Source organism: Tauraco erythrolophus, chromosome 6 (assembly GCF_009769465.1).
Source record: "Tauraco erythrolophus isolate bTauEry1 chromosome 6, bTauEry1.pri, whole genome shotgun sequence".
In the NCBI taxonomy this organism is placed as follows: domain Eukaryota; kingdom Metazoa; phylum Chordata; class Aves; order Musophagiformes; family Musophagidae; genus Tauraco; species Tauraco erythrolophus.
In genome coordinates this window covers 68,423,328-68,444,904 of record NC_141470.1, presented here as the reverse complement: position 1 = coordinate 68,444,904, position 21,577 = coordinate 68,423,328, and the positions used below count along the sequence as shown (strand labels likewise).

Below are 21,577 nucleotides of genomic sequence, written 5' to 3'. Positions count from 1 at the left end.
TCCAGAAGAATGACCCCTGTATTGTGGAATACCAGTGTACCACTGGGAGCTCTTCCAGGCTGCTCCAGCTGTGCACGGTATTTCCTAACAGCCCTGCCAGCTTTCTCATACCAAGCAGATGTGAGCCAGACTGAGGCGATAAGCACAAAAATCGCACAAAACAATTTCAACAGAGCCAGTCAGTAGAGCAAAACCATGTCTCAAGGGACACAAGGGACAGGGACACATGTCTGACTCAGGTAAAGGTGTCCACACACGGAGGACAATGGGAAACCAAGAATCAACTCCCAGGGTGGAGCCAATCTCTGAGACTATAGGTAAAAACATTAGTGCTCCTAAATCCCATAGGTATCTCGGTCAACATCTTCACTGGAGAACTCATCTCCTGAGTGCAGCTTTAAGTACTTCCCTCTCACCATTAGCTCTATTTTACCAGTAACTGAGGCACACAGGTATCCTCCTCGCGTTGCAGTTGCAGTGCCGAAGGCAGTCACAAACCACAGTGCATGTCTATATCCCACCTTACTTCTATTTAAAACATCCAAGCTCCAAGATACAGTTCAACAAAGCTGCCTAGCTGTCACCTAAACCTGAAGATACCATTGATACTCCCAAGTTCACCACGAAATGACACTTGAAATCCAGCTCCCTCAGCTGAATGAGAAGGGCTGGAGTCACAGATGTACTGACAGTCTTTCAGGTGTAATGCAATGGTTAGATGAGATCTGGAAGGGCTTTAGCAAGAGAGGACCAGACAGCTTCCTTTCCCTCCTTCCCAGAATAACAGATCCCAGCAGTCATACAGTCATGCCATTCCGGGAGGAGGGCTTGACTCCCTTCATCCAGAGGAGGGACATGGATCCAAGACTGCCATCTCTGGACTTAGAGCTCTCACTGGTGAGCTGCTGAGGAGGACAGGGGAGCATGTTGCATCTTCTAGTGCCTAATGGAAGACATCACTCTCTGATGTTCACTCCACTGAAAAGTCAGGGCACATGACACACATTCCATCACCTAAGATGCAGTGATGCTTATTTTGATCCCTAAGCTTACATCTGCCCAAGGACCTGTGAGCAAAACAATGTTAAATTCTCTTAGGAGAATGAGTTTCAGTCCTGTTCAGTGGGAACGATCCCTACAGAGCTTCTCCCTCCTACATTTGGATTAGTGAGTAGTTCATTAGCAATGTAACTGTGTAATACCGCTGTTCTCCTTACAACTTACCCTGGGATACAAATACCACAAAAGTCCAGCCTTGAACAGCACAGAATTACACTCAGGGCCTCATCAGACATCTTCTGTCAGATTCCAGAAGCTCCCCCTTTCCCTGCTACACCGTCTGGCTGGTTTCATCTCAGCCTGCACTATACATCTTGCCTTGCACATAAATCCAGATGTAGCATTTCATCTGTCAGCTGGAATATTTCAGCTGTAATATATCAAGGAATGTCTCCCATAAGGCAAAACAGAAAAGTCCAACGTAGTCACCTCCTCCTTCCAAGGGAAAGGATCGAGGTTTAACTCTTAGTGAACTCACTGCTCAGACCCAGCGAGTGAGTCCGTTCCTTGTGTTAGTGGAAATGAGTAGAACCATCATCCCCAACAGGAGATTCTTCCTACTGGGGAAAACATCTTCCCAGTTTGACTAAACCAAATTTAGAGAGACAGTTTCCTAATTTAATCAAATATTTAGAAAGCCAAGCACTTTGTTTCCTGAAACGACTGAAATAATGGACACATAAGGAACATCACCTCATGAGACATTAGATAAATAAGACCTGACACTAGAAAACAGCAAGAACATTATTTAAGTTTCATGTTCAAAGCTCTTCCTGCAAATTGTACATCACTGCATTAGCACAGTTGACATCTGCCTGGCAATTGTCAGGTGTTGGCTTTAGAAACCTGAGAGCACATCCTGCAGGATTCTGGAAGCTGATGAGAAGTAACAAGGTCACAGTGACGCAAAGCTAGTCGTCGTAGCTGACAGTTCGTTAATCAAGGCTTTTAATTAATGGCTTTCTTTTGGAGCCTCCTAGGTAAGGAATGAAATTCGCTTGCTTTTGTTTCGTTTCGTTTTCCCCCTGGAAGAGAGCAAGACCAACCAACATTTTACTCAGGAACAATCTTTTCCCATGTGGAGCACAGCAGAAAATGAGGTGCTGTAGTAAAGAAACTTGTCTCCAGGCTAGAGTCAACCTTTTAGGGGAAAAAACCCCACTCTGTACCTGCCTAATAAGCATTCATTCAACTTCACAGATGAAACACAACCAAGGGCTCAAACACGCAAACATTGAAGTAGGTGGCTGAACCTAAGCACCACAAGCCAGCAGAGCTACTCAAATACGTGAAGGCTTTTAAATATTTGTGCTGGCTCTGAGCCAAAGCTGTCTGGACTTCCAGAAGTCCCAGTGTAACATGGATACGTTATTAATTTGTGAGATGTTCAGAAGTGTCCAAGCAAAGGAGATTCCAGTGCTGGCACAGATTGTGCCGTTTCCTCGTGCAGGGCAGTAGGCACTTCAAGGTACCTAAGACCTACCTGCACTACTTTTACAGGTAAGCAGCTACGTAATCATTGCTCTGCACGTCCTTCTCATATGAATGCTCTTTCTCCAGCTGGTGTTTTTCTCTCTTGAGTTGGGTGCAAGCTCCTTCCCACACCACAGCATCACCGCTGAGGGCACGTGGTTCTCGCTCCAGAACACAGGCTCCGGGTAGCTCGAACGCAGCCAGGGCAGCGTGCAGCCCCCAGCAGCCCTTCTGCAGCTGGCCAACGCTTCCACAGGCAGGATTATGCCGTCCCAGAAGGCGGCCATCCAGACAGGTTCGTCTTTAGACAGCCCATCTGCCAATCCAGCCCCCCAGCCTGGCCGGCGGCGGTTTTCCAGGGTGTGCGGGAGCAGCATGCCGGCACGCAGCCGGGGGATCGGAGAGCCGTCAGGAGCTGCCTGCTTGGAGACAGTTTGAAGACTGCCTGCAGCAACAGCGGGCAGGCAGGGAGCCGGCGGTGCTGGGAACGTGCTGCAGAGCCGTGTTGGCGGCTGGTTCCCACGGCCGGGCGGATGAAAGCCGTCTCAGCCGCCGGCTGCATCCCCATCTCCGACGCACCGCGGACGTGCCCGACAGCTCCGAAGCTCTGACACAGGTGCTAAGGGCTGAGCTCCTTTGGAAAACTGGCCTCGCTCCTGGGTGCTGAGCGCTTTTGCAAAAACACTGGCTCGGAGTATCCGATCAAGCTCTTATTCCTTTTCATGGCCTTAGAGTCCAAACAACCTAATTACAGGTGCTCTCCGAGAGGCTGGGGGGTGAAGGCAGCAGAGGCTTTCAAAGCAAGAAAGGCTGAGTCCACGCTGCTTCGTCGTAATTTAGTTCTCAAACACTCTCCTGTGTGGTTATTAACATCATTAAGTGTTATTCAGGCAGGAGGGCTGCTGGAAAATGCTGCTAATTACCTTTCCAGCCCTGTGCATCTGGAATCCGCCAGTTAGCAGCAAAACCAGTTTCTTTTACGTGCAGGATATGCTGTTCGCTTCTTCTGCCAGGTTTCTCTTGTCCAAACCTCACGGTGTTTACAGCGTTAATACTAATGCATATTTATAGCAACATTTTTTTTTAGTCAGTGAAAAATAACTAATAACTGAAAATAGCTTTAGTATTTCTCATCTGGGTTTCTTCTAGAGAGTAGGCTAGGAAAATACAGTATCTGTGTTTACTCGTCTAGAAAGAGGTTGCTTTTAGACAAATACTAGCTTAAAGGGATCAAAATTTCCTGTTTTTTCAGCTAGACTCAATATCATCTAACACAAGTGAGTAATAACAGCTGGAAGCTGAGATGATCAAGGGCCAGAGGAGGGAACTACAGCCTCAGAAATTACCGTTCCTGTTGATTTCTGTAGAGAAGAACTCAGGATTTCAAACCCTGCCTAGTCTTCGGCAGGCTGAGGGTAGGCCACATTCACCTGATGCTTCTGTATTTTAAATTGTATATGAAACAGATACACAGGTGTCTGGCTTCAGCACGGCAAGATGAAATGTCCACGTCCTCACCTTCAAGGGCACTACGGCTGAGGTCTGTGAAACACGGGTTCACCTCCTCAACTCTGCCTGGTCTGGACAGACCCTCCACTGAGCCAGTCCAACAAAACCCTCCCGGCAGATCCTCACCCAAGAGCTCACTTGTGTGATGGCACACATGTCTTGAGGTGCTCAGGCCCTGTGCCATTACTAATTGCCCAGCCAGCCTTCTCTCACCAGGAAATCAGAGGAATTGTTTTACTTTAAACAATTTCCTCTTCCATTCCCAAACCTGAAGCACAGTGCTCTCTTCAGTGTGCTGGTGTCTGCTCCAAGAGCTAGATCAGATGCCTGTAAAACAGGATGCCTCTTCCTTTCATTTCATAGAATCACAGAATGGTTTGGGTTGGAAGGGACCTCAAAGATCATCTAGTTCCAACCCCCCTGCCATGGGCAGAGACACCTTCCACTACACCAGGTTGCTCAAAGCCTCACCCAACCTGGCCTTGAACCCTTCTATTTCTTCTATTTCTGAACCTTTCTATTGCATTACTAATCAAAAAAAGCTGCAGCACTCATTTTTTAAAAAAATAAACCCACTCAGACAAGTGTCCCAATCCATCACGCTTTCCATGCAACTTAGATCCAATTGCTGGTGGTCCCTTCTGGTCACAGACCTCACACCTGGTCCCAGCCAGTCCCTAATGAAGTTCAAGGCTCTTGATAGTTCAATCAAGATTGTACCCAACACAACTATTAGGCCTTGAGCTACTTCAACAGGGGAATCTGCATTGGCAGAACAGGCAGAAGGGCTTGCTACTCCTTAGCCAAGGCATAGTCAACATTGCTGCGTATCAGGAGATTTGTGCATGTCAAATTACAGGAAACATGCTTGCTTTCCCCCAGATGCAGGTGCACATTATTTTGCTTGAGGTTTTTTTTTCTTCTTGCAGGGTCCATATTATTGCCAGTGAGTCCTATAACACTTTAGTGCAAAATATACTTTCTGGCAAAACAGCTGCTGTCCCTTTTAAACTCTATTTGGTGCATGCACGTGTGTATGCATTTATGTGTATGTAAACAGTACTAGGGTGGCACAAGAAAAATACATCCATATTGAAAACAGCTATCTACTCAAAGAAGGAATAACATCACTTTGGGTAGAACCTAAACATTTATCCCTAAGTTTAAAATAAAATTAATTGACTGTACTTCAGCACTGTGACCCAAGACAGAAAAAGCTTATATGAAACTGGAAGTCCTCCTGTTCTAATTCATCAAATTACACTTAGCTGTAATAGCTTCTTGAAATTCGCACATCGAATGACCTCTGGAGTCTGAGATCTCCAACTGATCTTCAGGCTTAGGTCTGCATCACAAAATTAAATGAGAAATGGTTTCATGGTATATGTACCCCACAATGCAGCAGTACTAGAGCAGCACAATAGCTTACGGATTTAAGGGCAATTATGAAAACAAGCGAGAGTTGAAAATCAGGCATGTCATTACCCTTGCTCCCATGAACCTGTCTTTCAGCACAATCCAAGAAAGCAAGAAGACAAAAGCTTTGTTACAACAGAATAGGGCAGAGACGTCTGTGGCTGTCAGCTTCTTCAAAGCCAGTAAATACAGGTAGTTAGTCAAAGTCCACAGAATAGAAAAGGGAGCAGTCCTTTTAAGAAAGAGTTTCAGCGTCAGACCATCTTCACCAAAAATCCGACTGCATTCCCTATGAAAAGAAAAGAGTTTCAAACTCAGCTCGGATTTTCCTTAGCATTCACTCCAGCACAGCAAACGTTCATTAGACTTTTATCGCATTCAATTAAGTGCTTTTCCTAACTACTCTGCACACCCACAAGAATCTATTGTTTAATTCGCGTAGAGAAAATAACCTACAATCTTCTTAAAACAGCAATTTCGCAAATAGAAAAGAAGTAACTTACCTGGAATAATCACACTCTGCACAACAATAATCCCAGGGACTCGCACAGAGAAATGAAGGTTATCTATAATGCACCGACAGTTCTCAGACTCTGCCTCCGAGGCCACGAACAGAGGGATTATAACCTTCATTTTTTCTCCGTAGCTTGACAATTTTTTCTTGTTTTGCTCCAAAACCTATTTTTCTTCTTATTGAAATATGTTCTAACGTATGACCGAGTAAGCTTCAGGACTCATAGAACGGTTTGGGTTGGAAGGGACCTTAAAGATCATCTAGTTCCAACCCCCCTGCCACAGATACTGTGCAATCGCCTAAAGATGCTCAAAAATACTGCCAGATGCATCACCATGGTGGGAAGGAGAGTCCTCGGACAGCGAGACTGAGCCAGCTGAACAAGAGCGTAAAGAAAGAAAGCAAAGGGGAAGGGAAGGGTATTTAACAGCTGTATTTTATCATACAGTGAAAAGTTGTGCTCGCTTGGAGAGGCTTCTATGCAGACTAAATTGCAAAGAAAATCTCTAGTTTCCCAAACACTGTGTCACACACACCTCGTGAGCTGTTTGCTTCCAAGGATTTCAAGAAAGGGAAGGATCAGTTCAGGAGACACTGCTTTTGGGGACAGCTGTCCTGTGCAAAGCGGTACCTGCGTGGGCTAAGAGGACACCAGCTTGATGAAAGGTACATCACTGCACCCCTCTGGAAACACCTCTACCTTTCCCAAACTGGGAAGGATGGGTTTATCAACGCCACTGTCTGTGCTCTTGGTTAAAGGGATTCCTCAAGATATTCCCCGTACGCTTCATTTCGTGACGTGGCAGAGTCTCTGACACGTCGACTCAAAACACGGGAAGTCCCACAAGTGAATGCTTCATGCAACGGAAACACCAACGGAGCGAACCAAGGCACTGCCAATCTGCAACACATCTTGATGAGGCAACATTAAGGGACTCATCTAAATGCCACGAGGCTTCGGGGCCCCAGAGTATTCACAGCCAGATATGGCTGTGATTGGAAGATTGCTAAAACACTAATTATGTAGAACTAATTAGTAACTTCAAAGATTGCACTGCAATGTGAAGTCAAAACCACTTGTTATTTGGGGGGTGGTGGTATCAGTGTAATAATTACACTGAGTTAGCTTTGCCTTTGAAGACAGAATCATTTTCAGGTCTCCTAAACCATTTTCAGTAATTCTGGGGAATTCTGCTGTTAAAAATATTATGGTTTTTTACTATTAAGAATGGAAACCATCACTCATTTTGAGAGAAGTAGACTAATAACACCTTTGTAATGCATGAGATCAGCTATGTCTTAACTTAAATGATTCTATGATTCTACTTAATAACCATTCATTCCCTGCTGCCACTAAAATGACCTGGGGTACAGAGTGCCAGAGTGTCCAACAAGTTAACACTCAGGCAGGCAGATCTGCTAACTATCTCCTTCACTCCAGTTGACCTCGACGTTCTTGGTAGTCAGCCTGTTCTCCAAAGATCAGAACAGAAACAGACAGGGAATGGCTAGTGGTGTGTATCATTTACCTGAGATGGAAAGCGAATACTGAGCGGAGCAAATAAATTAATGCTCAAGTTTGACTGTAGGCTTTTGTGTCACTGATTTCAACAGAGTTAAAGGTGATGAGTTTCCTCGTGTGAGAATGGAATCACTGGTAGCACAGACTTGAATGTTCGTTGACATGCAGACATAGCAGTTTATGTTTAAAAGATGTTTTTCTCCCCTTGAGACTCAGGTTGGATTCAGAGGGTGATTCTGAGCTCAGGCAACATCTCACTTCAAGACAGGTGGCCCCTGACCTGGATGCACCATGCTGTGTCACCATTACGTGACACCTGTGCCATGATGCCCCGTCTCCTGGCAAGAAGAGATCTGCATTGTGAACTACAGACCTGTACGGATGGAGCCTGCTCTCTCCAATCCAGTGGGAATTCTGCCATCAGTTCTGATGCACGATTGGATCGTTACATGGTTGTAAATCCAACCTGTCTCGGAAGCTGTCAGGATCTGTCTTAGAGGAAACAAGCTTGTGCTGTGTTAAAACAAGAGAGAAAGGTGCTTGGGCTGCTTACGGTAATGCAGGGCACAGTGAAGTACCCCACTGCTATGCTGAGAGTGTGCAAAGGCAGCAGCAAAATCATCCAAGGACATCACTGGTGGAGTCTGCAAGGCAGCAGGAAAAGCTCTTCTACAAATGTGCCATGGGAAATTATACCCCATCATCCATCATGCCCCCCCCACTGCCAGGGAAAAGCTGGGAATAAGTTTGGAGCTTCCAGTACCTGAAGGGGCTACAAGAAAGCTGGAAAGGGGCTTTGGACAAGGGCATGTAGTGATAGGACAAGGGGTGATGGCTTTAAACTGAAAGAGGGGAGATTTTGATTAGATCTAAGGAAGAAATCTTATACAATGAGGGTGGTGAGGTGCTGGAACAGGTTGCCCAGAGAAGTTGCAGATGCCCCATCCCTGGAAGTGTTCAAGGCCAGGTTGGATGAGGCTTTTGAGCAGCCTGGTGTAGTGGAGGGTTTCCCTGCCCATGCAGGGGGGCTGGAACTAGATGGTCTTTAAGGTCCCTTCCAACCCAAACCATTCTATAATTCTACGATTCTATGATTTTATGATTCTGCTGCTCCGTCCATGGGGAGGACGAGTGGCTTCCAAAGTCAAAAAGGTGGGGGAGGGATGCCAGAATGGGTCAGCTTTTCCTGTCCTGGAGATCTCTCAGATGTCTGCATGACGCAGACAAACTCAGACCAGAGTCAGGAGGATGGAGTCCAAAGTGCCCTGACTGCGAATCCTCGGAAGGAGTGATACCAAAAATTTAAAATAGTCCATTTGTATTCATTTTGTATATGTCCATCTGTATTCTATCTATGCAATAGATTATTCAAAAAGGTTAACAAGCAGAAAACTAATCACTTTGAACTCAAAACTAATCACTTTGAGGTAAGCACAGACCAGATCAACCTTGAATAACAGCCAGAACTGGTTAACCATTAGAATCAAAATAAAGGACACCTGGATTCTTCCTCAGAGCACATGCTCCAAAGAAAGTTCAACCAAAGGACATGTAAAAAACGACCACCAAAGGGTCCTGAAGACCCCAAAGGACCCTCACAGAAGACCCCAAAGGACTTAGGGCACATGTGTAATCAGGATGCAAATATTAATTTTCGGAAATGGGATGAATATGTATAATCATTCTTGGAAATCTAATACATATGTATACAACTGACATATAAACCCTACTAACTTCAACCAAAACCAGACACGTTCGGAGGAATTTTCCCCTGTGTCTCCAGTGCTGCAATAAAGAATGTCTGCCTCCTAAAACTTCAAAACAGGTCTTGGAGGGCTTTTCTCTGCTGACTTTTACGGTATCAGGAGAAAGACTCAGTGATTATTATATTATTGTGGGTTGGACAATGTGGGATGGTCAACTATTTGGGAGAGGCAGCTGTGGCAACCCCACGAATGTCACTTATCTCTGAGTTCCCAGAAGCAGTGGGAGGGATGAGCAGAGATTCACAGCTAGGAAAAGAAATCTGGAAACGCTGCCCAGGCCCCAGGCAATGGGCTGTTTAAGGAGATGAAAGAGGCTCCATCACACACAGCAGCGTACAATGACCAGACAAAACAGGGGCCAGCGGTTCCTCACCTCTCAATTAAAAAAATACAGTAAAGACTTGTGACAGGATCGTGCTGAGTGAGACAGAGACTTGATGTATTCACCTCTGTGCCTAGGAGAACTCCATGAATAATGCTCAGTGAACGAGGAGATAGGGAAAATACTTTATTTTTCCAGTCATGGCCACAGTAGATTGCCTCGGGCTTTGTGAGGGCTGGTTGCTCAGTGGTTAACTCAGCCTCTTTGGCATGCAACTAAAATTAAACTTGAAGGAGTCATCAGACATGACAGTGACTAAAATCCCAGGCTCAGGAGAGAGGGCTCCATGGATCGCTCCCCATATAGATAATATCTGTAGGCTGTCGACTTAAAGGCAGAGACATATCTGAGGGCAGCTGACCCTGAAACTATGACACAAACTATTTTCAAATGCACAAGAAGTCTACTTAAAACCTGCCCTCTAACATAAATAGCTCTTTTTATTTGCAGGTAGCCCTCAGCCATCAGCTCTGGGCAGCGTGCCATGCTCTCAGGAATTACAGCACCTCCGGCACTCATGCAGCTTTGCCTCTGGCACCCGCTAAACAGCTCCCGTCCCTCTTGGTTATTCTGATGCCAGCCCCTGCAGAAGAATGGGTTTATTCACCCCTGACGCACAGCAGCCTCTGGAGTGTAACACAGCAGCTGGATTTAAAACAGCCTGCAGAAAAAAACAGAGCTAACAGACTCTACCTGGGGTAACGTGCATACGGTGAAAGTAATTACATCACCCGGATTAAAACTGGGCAAGGCCACCAGTGACATTACGGTATCAAGAAGCACCACGGGACCTTTCGTGAGAAAAAGTTGCTCCTTCTATCTAAACAATGTCATCTGCTGCAATAAAATATCATCCAGCTCCATTTCAGGAGACAGACACCAAATAGAGTAATGGTGGTTAAGCAAATGGCGAACTGTTTTCCAGCACTGACCGAGCGTAAACATCAAGAGCCTGAACCCCTGGAGGGGTCCAAAGAAGGGCAACTAAACTGGTCAAGGGGCTGGAAAATAAAACGTATGGGGAGCGGCTAAGGGAGTTGGAGCTGTTTAGCCTGGAGAAGAGGAGGCTGAGGGGAGACCTGATTACAGTCTACAAATACTAGAGAAGGGATGGTGGGGAGGTAGGGGAAGGGCTCTTTACACTAGTGATGGGTGATAGGACAAGAGGAAACGGGTATAAGCTTAGTCAGAGGAGATTCAGGTTGGATGTTAGGAAGTATTTCTTCTCTGAAAGGGTTGTCAGCCACTGGAATAGGCTGCCCAGGGAGGTGGTTGAGTCCCCATCCCTGAATGTGTTTAAGAAAAGGGTGGATGAACTACTTAGGGATATGGTTTAATGGGGGATTAGGGACGGTTGGACTGGATGATCTCTAAGGTCTTTTCCAACCTAGAAATCTATGAATCTATGAACAGTTGTATTTGTCTGCTCAAGAGCTGGAGTAAAAGAAAAGGGAATTGTGCATGAACTTCTCACATAAGCAGTGTCTGGCTCGGGGGGCAGCACCACGGGAATGCTGTCTCCCAACAGGAACGGTCCAAGACAAGCCCTGGTTTTGTGCTGCTTGTCTTCCTCCCTACTGTTGAGCCATTCGAGGTTGGAGCAGCTTCAGGCAACAGAGATCCTCATCTCTCCTCTGAAAAGCCCTTTGCAGTGAAGATCTAGATTTGCAGTGCTATTCTGCAAGTGGCTGAGGAAGCTGGACTGAGCTACTGCTGCAACATAGATGGAGTGATTTGTAGGTGACAAACTTGCAGATGACAGATGACAGCAAACATCAGCTACTCATGGCTCTGGTTTTACTTCAAGTGATGTTCACATCTCGTTATGCTTCTCGCTAGAAAACCAACTCTTCCCAACATGTTCATATTTATTAAACCTGCACCTACTAACACTGCCTAGCCAGCGCCTCGAGGCTGCATAGTGCCTGTGGGACTAACCGCAGCTATTTACATCATGGATACGTTCTGGCAGAAAGCTGCTGAACGTCACAGTGTTTGTCCTTGAGAAGCCAAGAGATGGCGGATGGAGTGGTAAAAATTATTGACATTGAAAAGATCACCCACCTATTCCAAATCATAACTCTATTAGGATCCTACGCGAAGTCTGTGGTGGTACATGAAGTTCTGCTGTGGTAAATACTGGCAGAGTCAGATTTCCTATTGCTGAGCTTACTGAGCTTCAGATCTCTTTGTTCACCACTAATGCAAGGAGTTTCAAGGTCCTTATGCAGGACATACCTTTCTTCTACAATACTGAGGAGATACCAAGAGCTGCATCTTCCACCTCAAGACAACCAAGATACTTCACTGAAATGCAGCAGGGAGGTAATAGCCATGAGTTAGTTTCTAAGACCACAAAATTTAATCTCTAAGGTAAAGTGCAAAAGGTAAGAAATACACAATTTACAACCTCAAAGATTATAAACCTTTCAGAAAGTCAATCTAAAGTTGAAGACTGAGACTTTTATCCTTCCAAGTGGGATTTATTAAAGTAACAGTGGCTCTATACAGCTTTGCCAGCCTGGGGTAGCACTCTGTAAAGTCACTCACACAATCACTGATCTCTGCCAAGAGATCACAGACACTCTTTGTTCCGATCCACTGGGAATACCTGCTGGACAAAATGTCATACGTCTTTATAGCTCCTAGTGAGTAACTACATCCTCCAGAAACACAAAGGTAAATCACTTCTGGACTTTAGGCAGGCCTGGAATTGCTACAGGACAGGCTTTATTGACAAGAATTAGCTACTCCACAGAAATAAGCTAGCAAACGAAGGAACAAGAAACCTTGCAAAATGTAATAAAAAGCCTTGTAACAGGAACAATATCAAGAACACAAAAGAAGCAATGATACAAACAATTGATTTAGCTTTGAAAATAACCCTGTTCTGGGGAGGTTAAATGACCTCCAAAGATGCTCTCTGAACTAAATCTGTCTTTAACTCTCTGAATTTATAAACTACAAATGCTGCTTTTCAATTCTTTAAGTCATCAGAAAATCAAGCACTCACCCTGAAGAGATGTCCTTTCCCATACCCAAACTGAAAGGGTTTGGCTTGTCAAGTCATAACACGGCACAGACCAAGTAGCTGGTCCCCATCATGAAGTCAGTATTTGCCAGCAGTTACCTCCTCCTTGGGATGTGTCCTGGTTTTAGCTGGGACCGGGTTAGCTCTTCTTTTTAGCAGCTAGAAGAGCTCCGTGTTTTGGTTTTACTCAGAGGCTCGCTCTGAGAAGAATGCTGATAGCACACTGATGTTTGTGGTTGGACGTGAAACTCCAAGGACTTTTCAGTGTGTCATGTTCTGGCCGGAGTGCAGAAGCACGGCGGGATAAGGGGGGAGCATAGCTGGGACAAGGGGGACACAATTCCCCTTGTGATTTGTGGTGGAACTTAATATTGAGGGCCAAACTGGCCAATTAGTATTCCATATCATGCAGCGTCATGCCCAGTATAAAAGTGAGGGACAGACGGACAGAAGGGCTTTTGCGCTTTGGCTCTTTCGCCGCTTTTGCTCTTTCGCGCTTGCTGTGCTTTTGCTCTATTGCCTTTTTTTTCCCTCTCTCTCCCAGTACTCCCACTCTTGGAGTACTCTCTCTCTCTCTGCCCCTCTCTATTTCAGGGCCTTGCGTTCGTCTGGGATTGCAGCTTCGGGACGAGACGGGCTTCGCATACGAGGGGGTGGTGAGCATCTACACTGTGTATTAAATCATCTATATTAAATTGTTCTTACCTCAACCCACAGGTTTCCCGTTTATCCTTTAATTCTCTCCCTCATTCCTGGGGCTGGGGCAGAGGGAGTGACCGGCTGTGTGGGAGGGTCAGCCTAACCCACGACAGGATGTGAGCTCCTGATATATGTGGAGTAGGAAATACCCTGGGAAGATGCCTTTCCATCGGCCCATCAGCTCTACCAGCAGTCTCCTGTTCCCACACGTTCACAAACCTACTTTACATCTCCGTGTGTGCAGAAATTGCTCTGGGCATGTACACATGTGTCCTCAACTTCAGAAGCTGAACTCCTAACAGCTTAGGAAACGCATCAATTATTTAAGCATACTTTTATTACGCATTGCCACAAACGCTTTGCCCAAAATTTTGCTCTGATGGATATACAATCAACCAACTAACTGCAGAGGATCTATCTGCAGGGATACTTGTTCTCACCGTCTTCCTTACCTGCTGTGCATTTGTTATTACTGCGTCATTTGTTATTACTTTACCCCACCTCCGTAAAGCCAGGCTGACACTGTTAATGTTCTCACAAATACTCCAGCAAGAATCTGAACGAAGGCATCATTAACATACAAAGCACCAGGGTTCTCAGAGAAGCAGTTAATTAAGTGCAACTGTTCAATTGCAGTCACGCTGATTTGACAGAAATGATAATTTAGGGCCAAATTACATCCCAGATCCTGGCAAAAGCAGCTGAGGGAAGAATTTGGCCCTGCTAGACTCCAGCCTGACAGTCACAAATTGAATTCCCTGTGTGCTCAGTGACAGCTGTGCTGAACCCTCTGTCAGCGGGAACGAGGTACGGGCCACACGCTGGTTAATGCCTTGCAGAACAGACGATTCTGCTGAAGTCAATAAGATCGTTTCCAAAGCAAGTCTGCGCTGGAGTAACGGAATTGGGTCCCAGCTCAAAATCATCCTGTGAATTTTTTCCTTCCATGGGCAAGGCATGTTATTGCACTGGGTTTATCTGGTGGGTTTTGGTAGCAGGGAAGGGGCTACAGGGATAGCCCCTGTAAGGAGCTGCTAGAAGCTTCCCCAGCCCCAAGTCAGACCAGCCTCTGGCCAGGGCCAAGCCAACCCACACCTCTGTGAATGACAGATTTAAGAAGGGGACAAAGGAACCTGCGCCACTTGGGACCTGCAGCAGAGAGAGGGAGGAGGTGGGCAGCTGTCTGTGCTGGACCACCACCACTCAAGTGGTGATGGTCACGGCGGCGTGGCTTGGATTGCTCCAAAGCGTTCTGCTCCCAGGGCACCTGATGGGCAGAGTTCATCCTGCCGGGACTGCTGAGGTTCATCGGGCTGGTTGGGCTGGGCACAGCTGGCAGAGGAGAGAGGACTGAGATGTGAGAGAAATGTCTATGCAGACACCAAGATCAGCAAAGATGAAGCAGAAGGAGGTGTGCCGGAGCTGAGATTCCTCTGCAGCCTGTGGTGAGATGGCAGGTGGCCCCTCTGCTGCCCATGGAGATTAACAGTGGAGCAGAGATTCATCCGCAGCCCGTGGAGAAGCTCACGCTGGAGCAGAGATGTCTGTGCCCTAAGGAGTTCATAGAGGATTGTCTCCGTGGGAAGGCCCCCCCACGTTGCTGAAGATTGATGATGAAGCAGAGATGCAGCTGCAGTCTGTGGGAAGGGACTCCACACCGGAGCAGGTGGCTGCACCCTAAGAACTGTGACTCCGTGGGAAAGCTCGTGCTGGGGCAGTCAAGGTAAGGACTGCATCCCATGAGAGGGACTCGTGTTGGAGCAGGGGAAGAGTGTGAGGAGTCCTCCTCCTGAGGAGGAAGGAGCAGCAGAAACGTGTAACGAATTGACTGCAATCCCCATTCCTCATCCCCCTGCACTGCTGGTGGGGGAGGAGGTAGAGCTGGGAAGAAGGGAGGGGTGGGGGGAAGGTCCTTTTAAGATCTGGCTTTGTTTCTCATTATCCTCTCTGATGTGACTGCTAACGAATTAAATTGATTTGTCTCCAAGTCAAGTCTATTTTTCCCGTGACCATACTTGGTGAGTGATTCCTCCCTGTCCTTGTCTCGACCTTCGAGCCTTTTGTTACATTTTTCTCCTCTCCATCCCACCAGGGAGGAGGAGTGAGTGAGCAGCTGTGTGGTGCTTAGTTGCCGACTGGGCCTAAACCACAGCAGTTATATCTTGGCAAGCTGAATTCAGCTCCATCCTTTAAAGCAGCTTCTACTTCACTGTCAGATTGGTAGAGTAATGGAAGCAGGGGAGGAACTGTGAAATGAATTGTCCCAGGAGGTGGTACTTCCAAGCCCTGAGGACAGGTTAGATACAGATTTCTTAAGGAACGGCTAGGGTGAAGCTAAGCCAACTTGGTCCTGCTGCAGTGCTGGTAGTTGGACCGGGTGATCTCTGTGGGTTCCTATTCAACCTTGCATTTCGATGATTTCACAGTGGCTACTGAAGAGGGGTTTATAAATTCCCACCCCTGCAGACCAATGTTACAGTTAGTACTATGGATTCCTTTGCACTTGAAGTTGATAGTTCAATTATTACATGAAGCCACGTGGCGTAAGGAAAGGCTGGAGTCAGAGAGACATTTTCCCCTGGCTTTCACAACTGAGAGGAAGAGGTATTTCGACATGGAGCCTGAAAGAAGATGAGACACGGCCTTCACATCATTTCCTCAGGATGACACAGCCACTCCGCTATGCCAGCTGACCTCTCTGAGCTACAGAAGGAGGACAGTCAAGAGTCTGCAACCTGCTTTAATTCCTACCACATGTAAAAGAGAGCAGAGAAGGCTACTAGGGTGCTCCTCCTCCATCCTACGATCCAGCAGAAGGAGGAAAGGGCAGTTTTCATCCTGCTATATTTGCTGAGCATAAGGAGCAAGTCATGGTCTTCCTCATGGAAACCACCTCCTTAGCTTTGAGCACCTTCTCAACTCTGAGTTGTTTTGGTTGGACTTCAAGCTACCGTTCTATCACAAATGGACCAGAACAGATTAAATAATGGCCAGTAGAAGCCTGATCCAGACATGAACACAAAATATAGAGACATTAGATAATATAATAACAAGATTATAAGCAAATTGACCTTTTCATAACAGTGAAAAACCCCTCTAACAATCAATTTTCCATTTATTCAAGCATATATCACTCCATTTGTCAGCCTTCTGTAAGCTATTTATGAATGAGACTTTCCGCAGCACGACCTTTATTCTGCCTTCTGACATCATGGGTCAAAACTGAGAAGAACAGCGATCTCAGTCCACAGAAATCAGGTTGTCTAACGGGATATTGCCACGATAAAGCCTACCTGAATTTTTTGATTGGAGACTGCTTTTCCTGTGCAGTTGCAAGGTGCCCAGAATAATAAATGGGAAAAACCATAATGTTCCAGTTTGTTGAGAACCAAGTCATGAAAAAAGGACAGTCAAAGGTCTCATACGTGATTTTGACAAACTGCGTGGTCCCAACCCAGGAGGAAGAGACGGACAAAACGATCAGAAATCTCCAGATAAGCTTGAGAAACGTGGATGTGCAAGACTGGCATCGCGTCTCTCCTTCAGCTTCTTGGCTGCTGGTCTCTGTGTGTGTTTGTGTTCCTTCTTCTCCTGGAAAAAAAAAAAAATAGAAAAAGAGAAGAGTTGTACACCTAACGAATGTGTTCAAAACAATTCTTACCTTTTCCTTACAATTCCTCTACGCTCCACAAACACTGAAATCCCTCACAGAATACTTCAGTAATACCACCTCTCGTTTCAAGGGGATAGGAACAAAATACAAACACAACATGAAGGCTTGAGGTAACAGCATTATGGTTAAGCTGTCACCACTGTTTGCTTTATCAGCCCTTCTTTCCTTCTGCGAGCCAAATCTCTACAATAAGAGCTACATCCCCTGGAACCAATGACATTAGAAAGTCAATTACTGTGCGTGTGTGCAACATCAAAGCTATCTGAGCCTGTACGTCTGACGCCAGGAACAAGTTCTTATTATTGAAGATTTTAACTCAAGAATCGCTTTTTTTATTTGCAAGCTGGGACAGGAAAAAGAAACAGTTTGGTGGTTTCACATACCCAAGCAGAGAAAGGCTTTTTTTTCAGTGCAGTTAGTGTGTTTATATTTTTGAACATACAAAATGAAACTAGACAAAACTGAAGCTTGGTATGCCTAGAAATAAACCTCTGCACGTAAACAAGGAGGAATCAGAAAGTTGTCGTTTCCCATTATAGTACAGCGCTTTTCAGACCTATCTGCAGACCGCTGCAGATTTCCTATAAGAAGTGCGGCCTGTGTAGAGAAAATAATCATACTGACTCATGACTTCCTCTCCAGACACATCTTCCAGAGATGCAACCAATGAACCCTACTGTGATTTCACAGATTCCTGCTGAAAACAACGGATTGAACTGCGTTGGATATTGAGAAGCACGAACAGTGCTGTCCCACGAGCTCACGTGGCAGCATTGAGCTCCAGCCATTTACTCCATTAGACCATATCGCATCGGTTTAATACAAGAAACAGGAGGTCCTTCTAAAAATCTTGGCCTGCAGCTGTTCTTAACTATTACTATCAATTATCAGTCACGTCAACACATGATGTGATATATATAAGAAACAATAGAATTGTCGATGTTAAGAGGAGCTATAGATTCACCGCAGCGAGAGCATACGCTGTCTTACATTCAACTTCAATGTGAAAAAAGTACACTTTTAGACTCAGGTTGACTTTCCTTTTATATTACTATTTCTGCTACAGCCATAAAGAAATGTCAGACTAAGATTCCAAGTTATTACATTGATCATAGCAGGGAGTGCATTTGCAATCAAGAATTTTCCTAACCAGGACATGGCGCTTTTTGTAATCACAATTGTATACCGTACTTTTTTCTGAAAAACAATCAGTATTCAGTGGCTCCACTGTTTAGTGGTGAATCAAGAATTTAAATAAAATTACAGGTTTATTAAAAACACGCAGAGGATAATCAGACACAGCTCTGAAAAGGCAAGTAATCATTTTAGCATGCTCTTTGGCTGCTGAGAGAAAATAGCTATTTTTATGGTGCTAATAATGACTGACGCCTTCTATTAAAAGGTAAATTACAGTTTATTTGCAAGTTAGAATGGCTTAAAAAGAATATATTGTGTAACATCTACTTGCAGGTTTTCCTGCTAAGCAAAACTACCATGCAATTAGTCCTTCTTCAGGTAACAGTTAAGCATACAACAATAGAAGACTAAAGCACCTTTATCCACACTTTCTATTCGTCAATTACCAAATAATTATGTAATTGTTGTTACTACGTGTGACACTACCATCAGCATTTGACTTGGATTTTACAGTCTCAGGTTTGAATGTCAGGGAATGGCACAGAAATATACACTAGTCACAAGTCCTACCTTGGATTTAAAGATCTGTGCAAGTTTTAGCCTGATTAAATGCACGGCGGGGAGTTTTTCTAAGTGCTTAATGGGCAGGATTCATCCCATTAATGTAGTTAGCAAATAATTGTGTATTCAGACTAAACACGTTGTCTAGGGCCCCTTTATATTTGATGATAATGGACAGGCATGGTGAGAAGGTAGCTGATTTCATCCTCATATATCTAAGCCCACTGCAGGCACTTATTTCTCCCTAGACTAGATATTTACATTTAATTTAAGTGAAATTGAGATGGATTCTCAGCCAAAGTGACACAGTAATTTGACAGTTGCTTTCAAAATCCATGAGGTGTGCACACCTGGATCTTGACCAAAGAATCAAAAGGGCAAGATAAGAAAGAGCTTTAAAAATAATTACAGGGCTTGAACTCAAAAGACATACGGTGAGCAGGCACACAATTCATACTAAATAGGTTTAAGGATTTCCAAGTCATGAAGATGGGGCTGGATCGAGCTAGAAAGTAGCACTTGTGTTCAGATACCGAATGATATGCTAATGAGGAGAAAACAAACTGATCAGCCAAAGTGGTTGGTAGACGGTGTTAATTAGCAAAGTGGTAGAAATCCTTGGGGTCTGCATTTAGTTCGAGCTGAAACGAACCAACAGATTTACCCTGTCAAGAGCACAGAAACAATCTGAGAACTCAACAAGGATGAAATAACAGAGAAAGAACGCAGATGACACTGCAGGTGATACATGGAGATGATACTGGTCAATGGCAAACCGTGCAGAAAGGCAGCTAGCAGAAATACTCCTGCGTGGTCCTTTGTCTGTAACACAATTCTTGCTTGTGATGTCTCCGTGAGAAGATGGTAACAGAAAAGCCTTTTGCTTTTGTTTTTCAGAAAAGTGAGATGAGGAAAACTAAAACCTACAGATTTTCTTCTGAACTTTTTTGACTATTTGGCAACTACATCCTAGAAAATAATATTCTTTATATTTGTTTACCTGCCTGTCAGGTCAGTCCTACTTAGACCTCACTGATGAGGAAGGGAAGATCAGGATAAAAATGGAAATTAAAAAATGCAAAATAAATATTTAGAAGAGTATGATGTCAAGGCACTACTCTTTTCTCAAGGGGACTAAAGTCCTTACTTAGAGAAGATGGATTCTTATTTTGGATGTACCTTAGTGTCAGCACGCACAGAGTTATTCCAGCCTAACATCTGCAAAAATGAGAATAAAATCGTTTTCTGGTATCTTAGGTATGATCTGTACTGCAAAATGCTTTATCATCCACTCCTTGCAGCAATAATAACCTCCAATATTTTTCTGAGGGTTTCCATCAAGAGAGTACTCCTGGAGTACGAGATCCCTCCGTTTTCCAACACAAGAAGAAAACGGCTGACTCTTGCTGCCATCAGTGAAGTGACAAGAGGAAGGTTTGTCTCCCACAGTTCCAGTGTGCAAGGGAGATCCAACCTGTTCTTCCTGCTCACAGTATCTACACAGACAGTCTTCCAAAGAACTCAGTCAGTTAAATGATTTCAGTCATTTAATGGTTCTCTCCTCCTCAACAGTACAACTCAGCAGACTCAAAGGCCTGTGGTTGCGTACTGTAACTGATCCCATCCCATCCCTGCTGCTGGTGGATGGACATCATGGTGAAGAACTCGGTGTTCACCATACCTACGGGTTCATCTGAGCTAAACTTCTGCAGTAAAGTGGGTGACACATTCCTGATGGATGCCCTGACGTGCAGCTGATGATGATCTAACTGTGATGTTCTTCCCTAGATATCCTTCTCTTCCTCTTCATCAGACTGTCCAGGGTAGGGATGAGATTGTCATTGTCTTTGAGAAGGAACATGGCTGGCTCTTAAGGGTCCTCTTAAGGGTCCTGGTCTCTGGCCAGGCTGAAGCTGAGTTAAAACAACCGCTTTGTAAAAACTAAGTTGCTTGCTAATGTTAATCATATTTTCAAGATCTTCTGTGCCTACTGGATTATGATTTCTCAGCTATCTAACACGTTACATGCTCCTACTGAGGCCCAGGCCTTTCCTCCCATCCGTGCTTCCTTCCCGCCTGACCCCAGTTTGAACACAGGCACAGGAAGGACTTTTCGCAGCACCGAAAACCAACACCAACACGCTCGGACTCTGCACCATCTCCGAAAAGACAGACGGAAGAGGCCCCTGGCAGGCACGTCGTGACGCCGGGAATGCGGCCGTTATGCCTACCTGATCTGCTCTGCCTCTCGACTCTGCTGTGCCGACAGATTCCCGAGGGACTTCGATTCTGCAGCTCAAGAATGGGAGCAGCAGAATCTTCAGCAACAGATAGAGGGGAGAGCTGCCTAGTCATGCCTCTGTGTCTGCTGGGGCAGTTGCCTCCTGGCTTGCATTGGATGACAGATGATCGTGAGGCACCTGAGAAGAAAGAGTTTGCATCAGTTTGGCTGTAAAGTCCCTGGAGGAACGCGGGGCTTTCAAACACTGTCAGTGAAACGCACACAAACGATTCAGCGGGAGAAAGGAAGCACACTGCAAAAATCAAGGTTTCAGCTCTGGTCAGAATAAAGTAAATAAGTAAGAAAATAAATACTTCATTCTCTCCCCCCTTATAGATAAAAAGGTGCTGCATGAAAACCAGTCTTTTCCCTGAAGAAACGAGAGCCCTATGCTGCAGTATATTCTTAGCCCCACGGCTCCATCCATACGGTCTGAACAGTCAAAGGAATTTGTACTCACGTGGGCCCCTTCCTGAGCACTGACACTGAATCAGGCAAAAGGAGAGGTCACCATTCTCCCTTAGGCTGAGGAACCACTGCCTCCCCAGGTCAGT

The 21,577-nt window shown here is 45.3% G+C and overlaps 1 protein-coding gene across 2 annotated transcripts in view; it reads right to left on the bottom strand.

The window, feature by feature from the left end:
- The window catches only part of SLC35F4 (solute carrier family 35 member F4), a 137,571-nt gene that overhangs the window by 5,468 nt on the left and 110,526 nt on the right, over positions 1-21,577 (bottom strand). Inside the window, exons 2-4 of one of the 2 annotated variants that reach the window (XM_086613645.1) lie at positions 20,974-21,162; positions 16,665-16,962; positions 5,527-5,746 (exon numbers count right to left, since the gene is read on the bottom strand). In XM_086613645.1, the coding sequence (XP_086469771.1) occupies positions 5,527-5,746; positions 16,665-16,962; positions 20,974-21,162 (707 nt within the window). The remainder of the gene's footprint in view (positions 1-5,526; positions 5,747-16,664; positions 16,963-20,973; positions 21,163-21,577) is intronic. The other variant, XM_086613646.1, reaches the window with a different exon arrangement.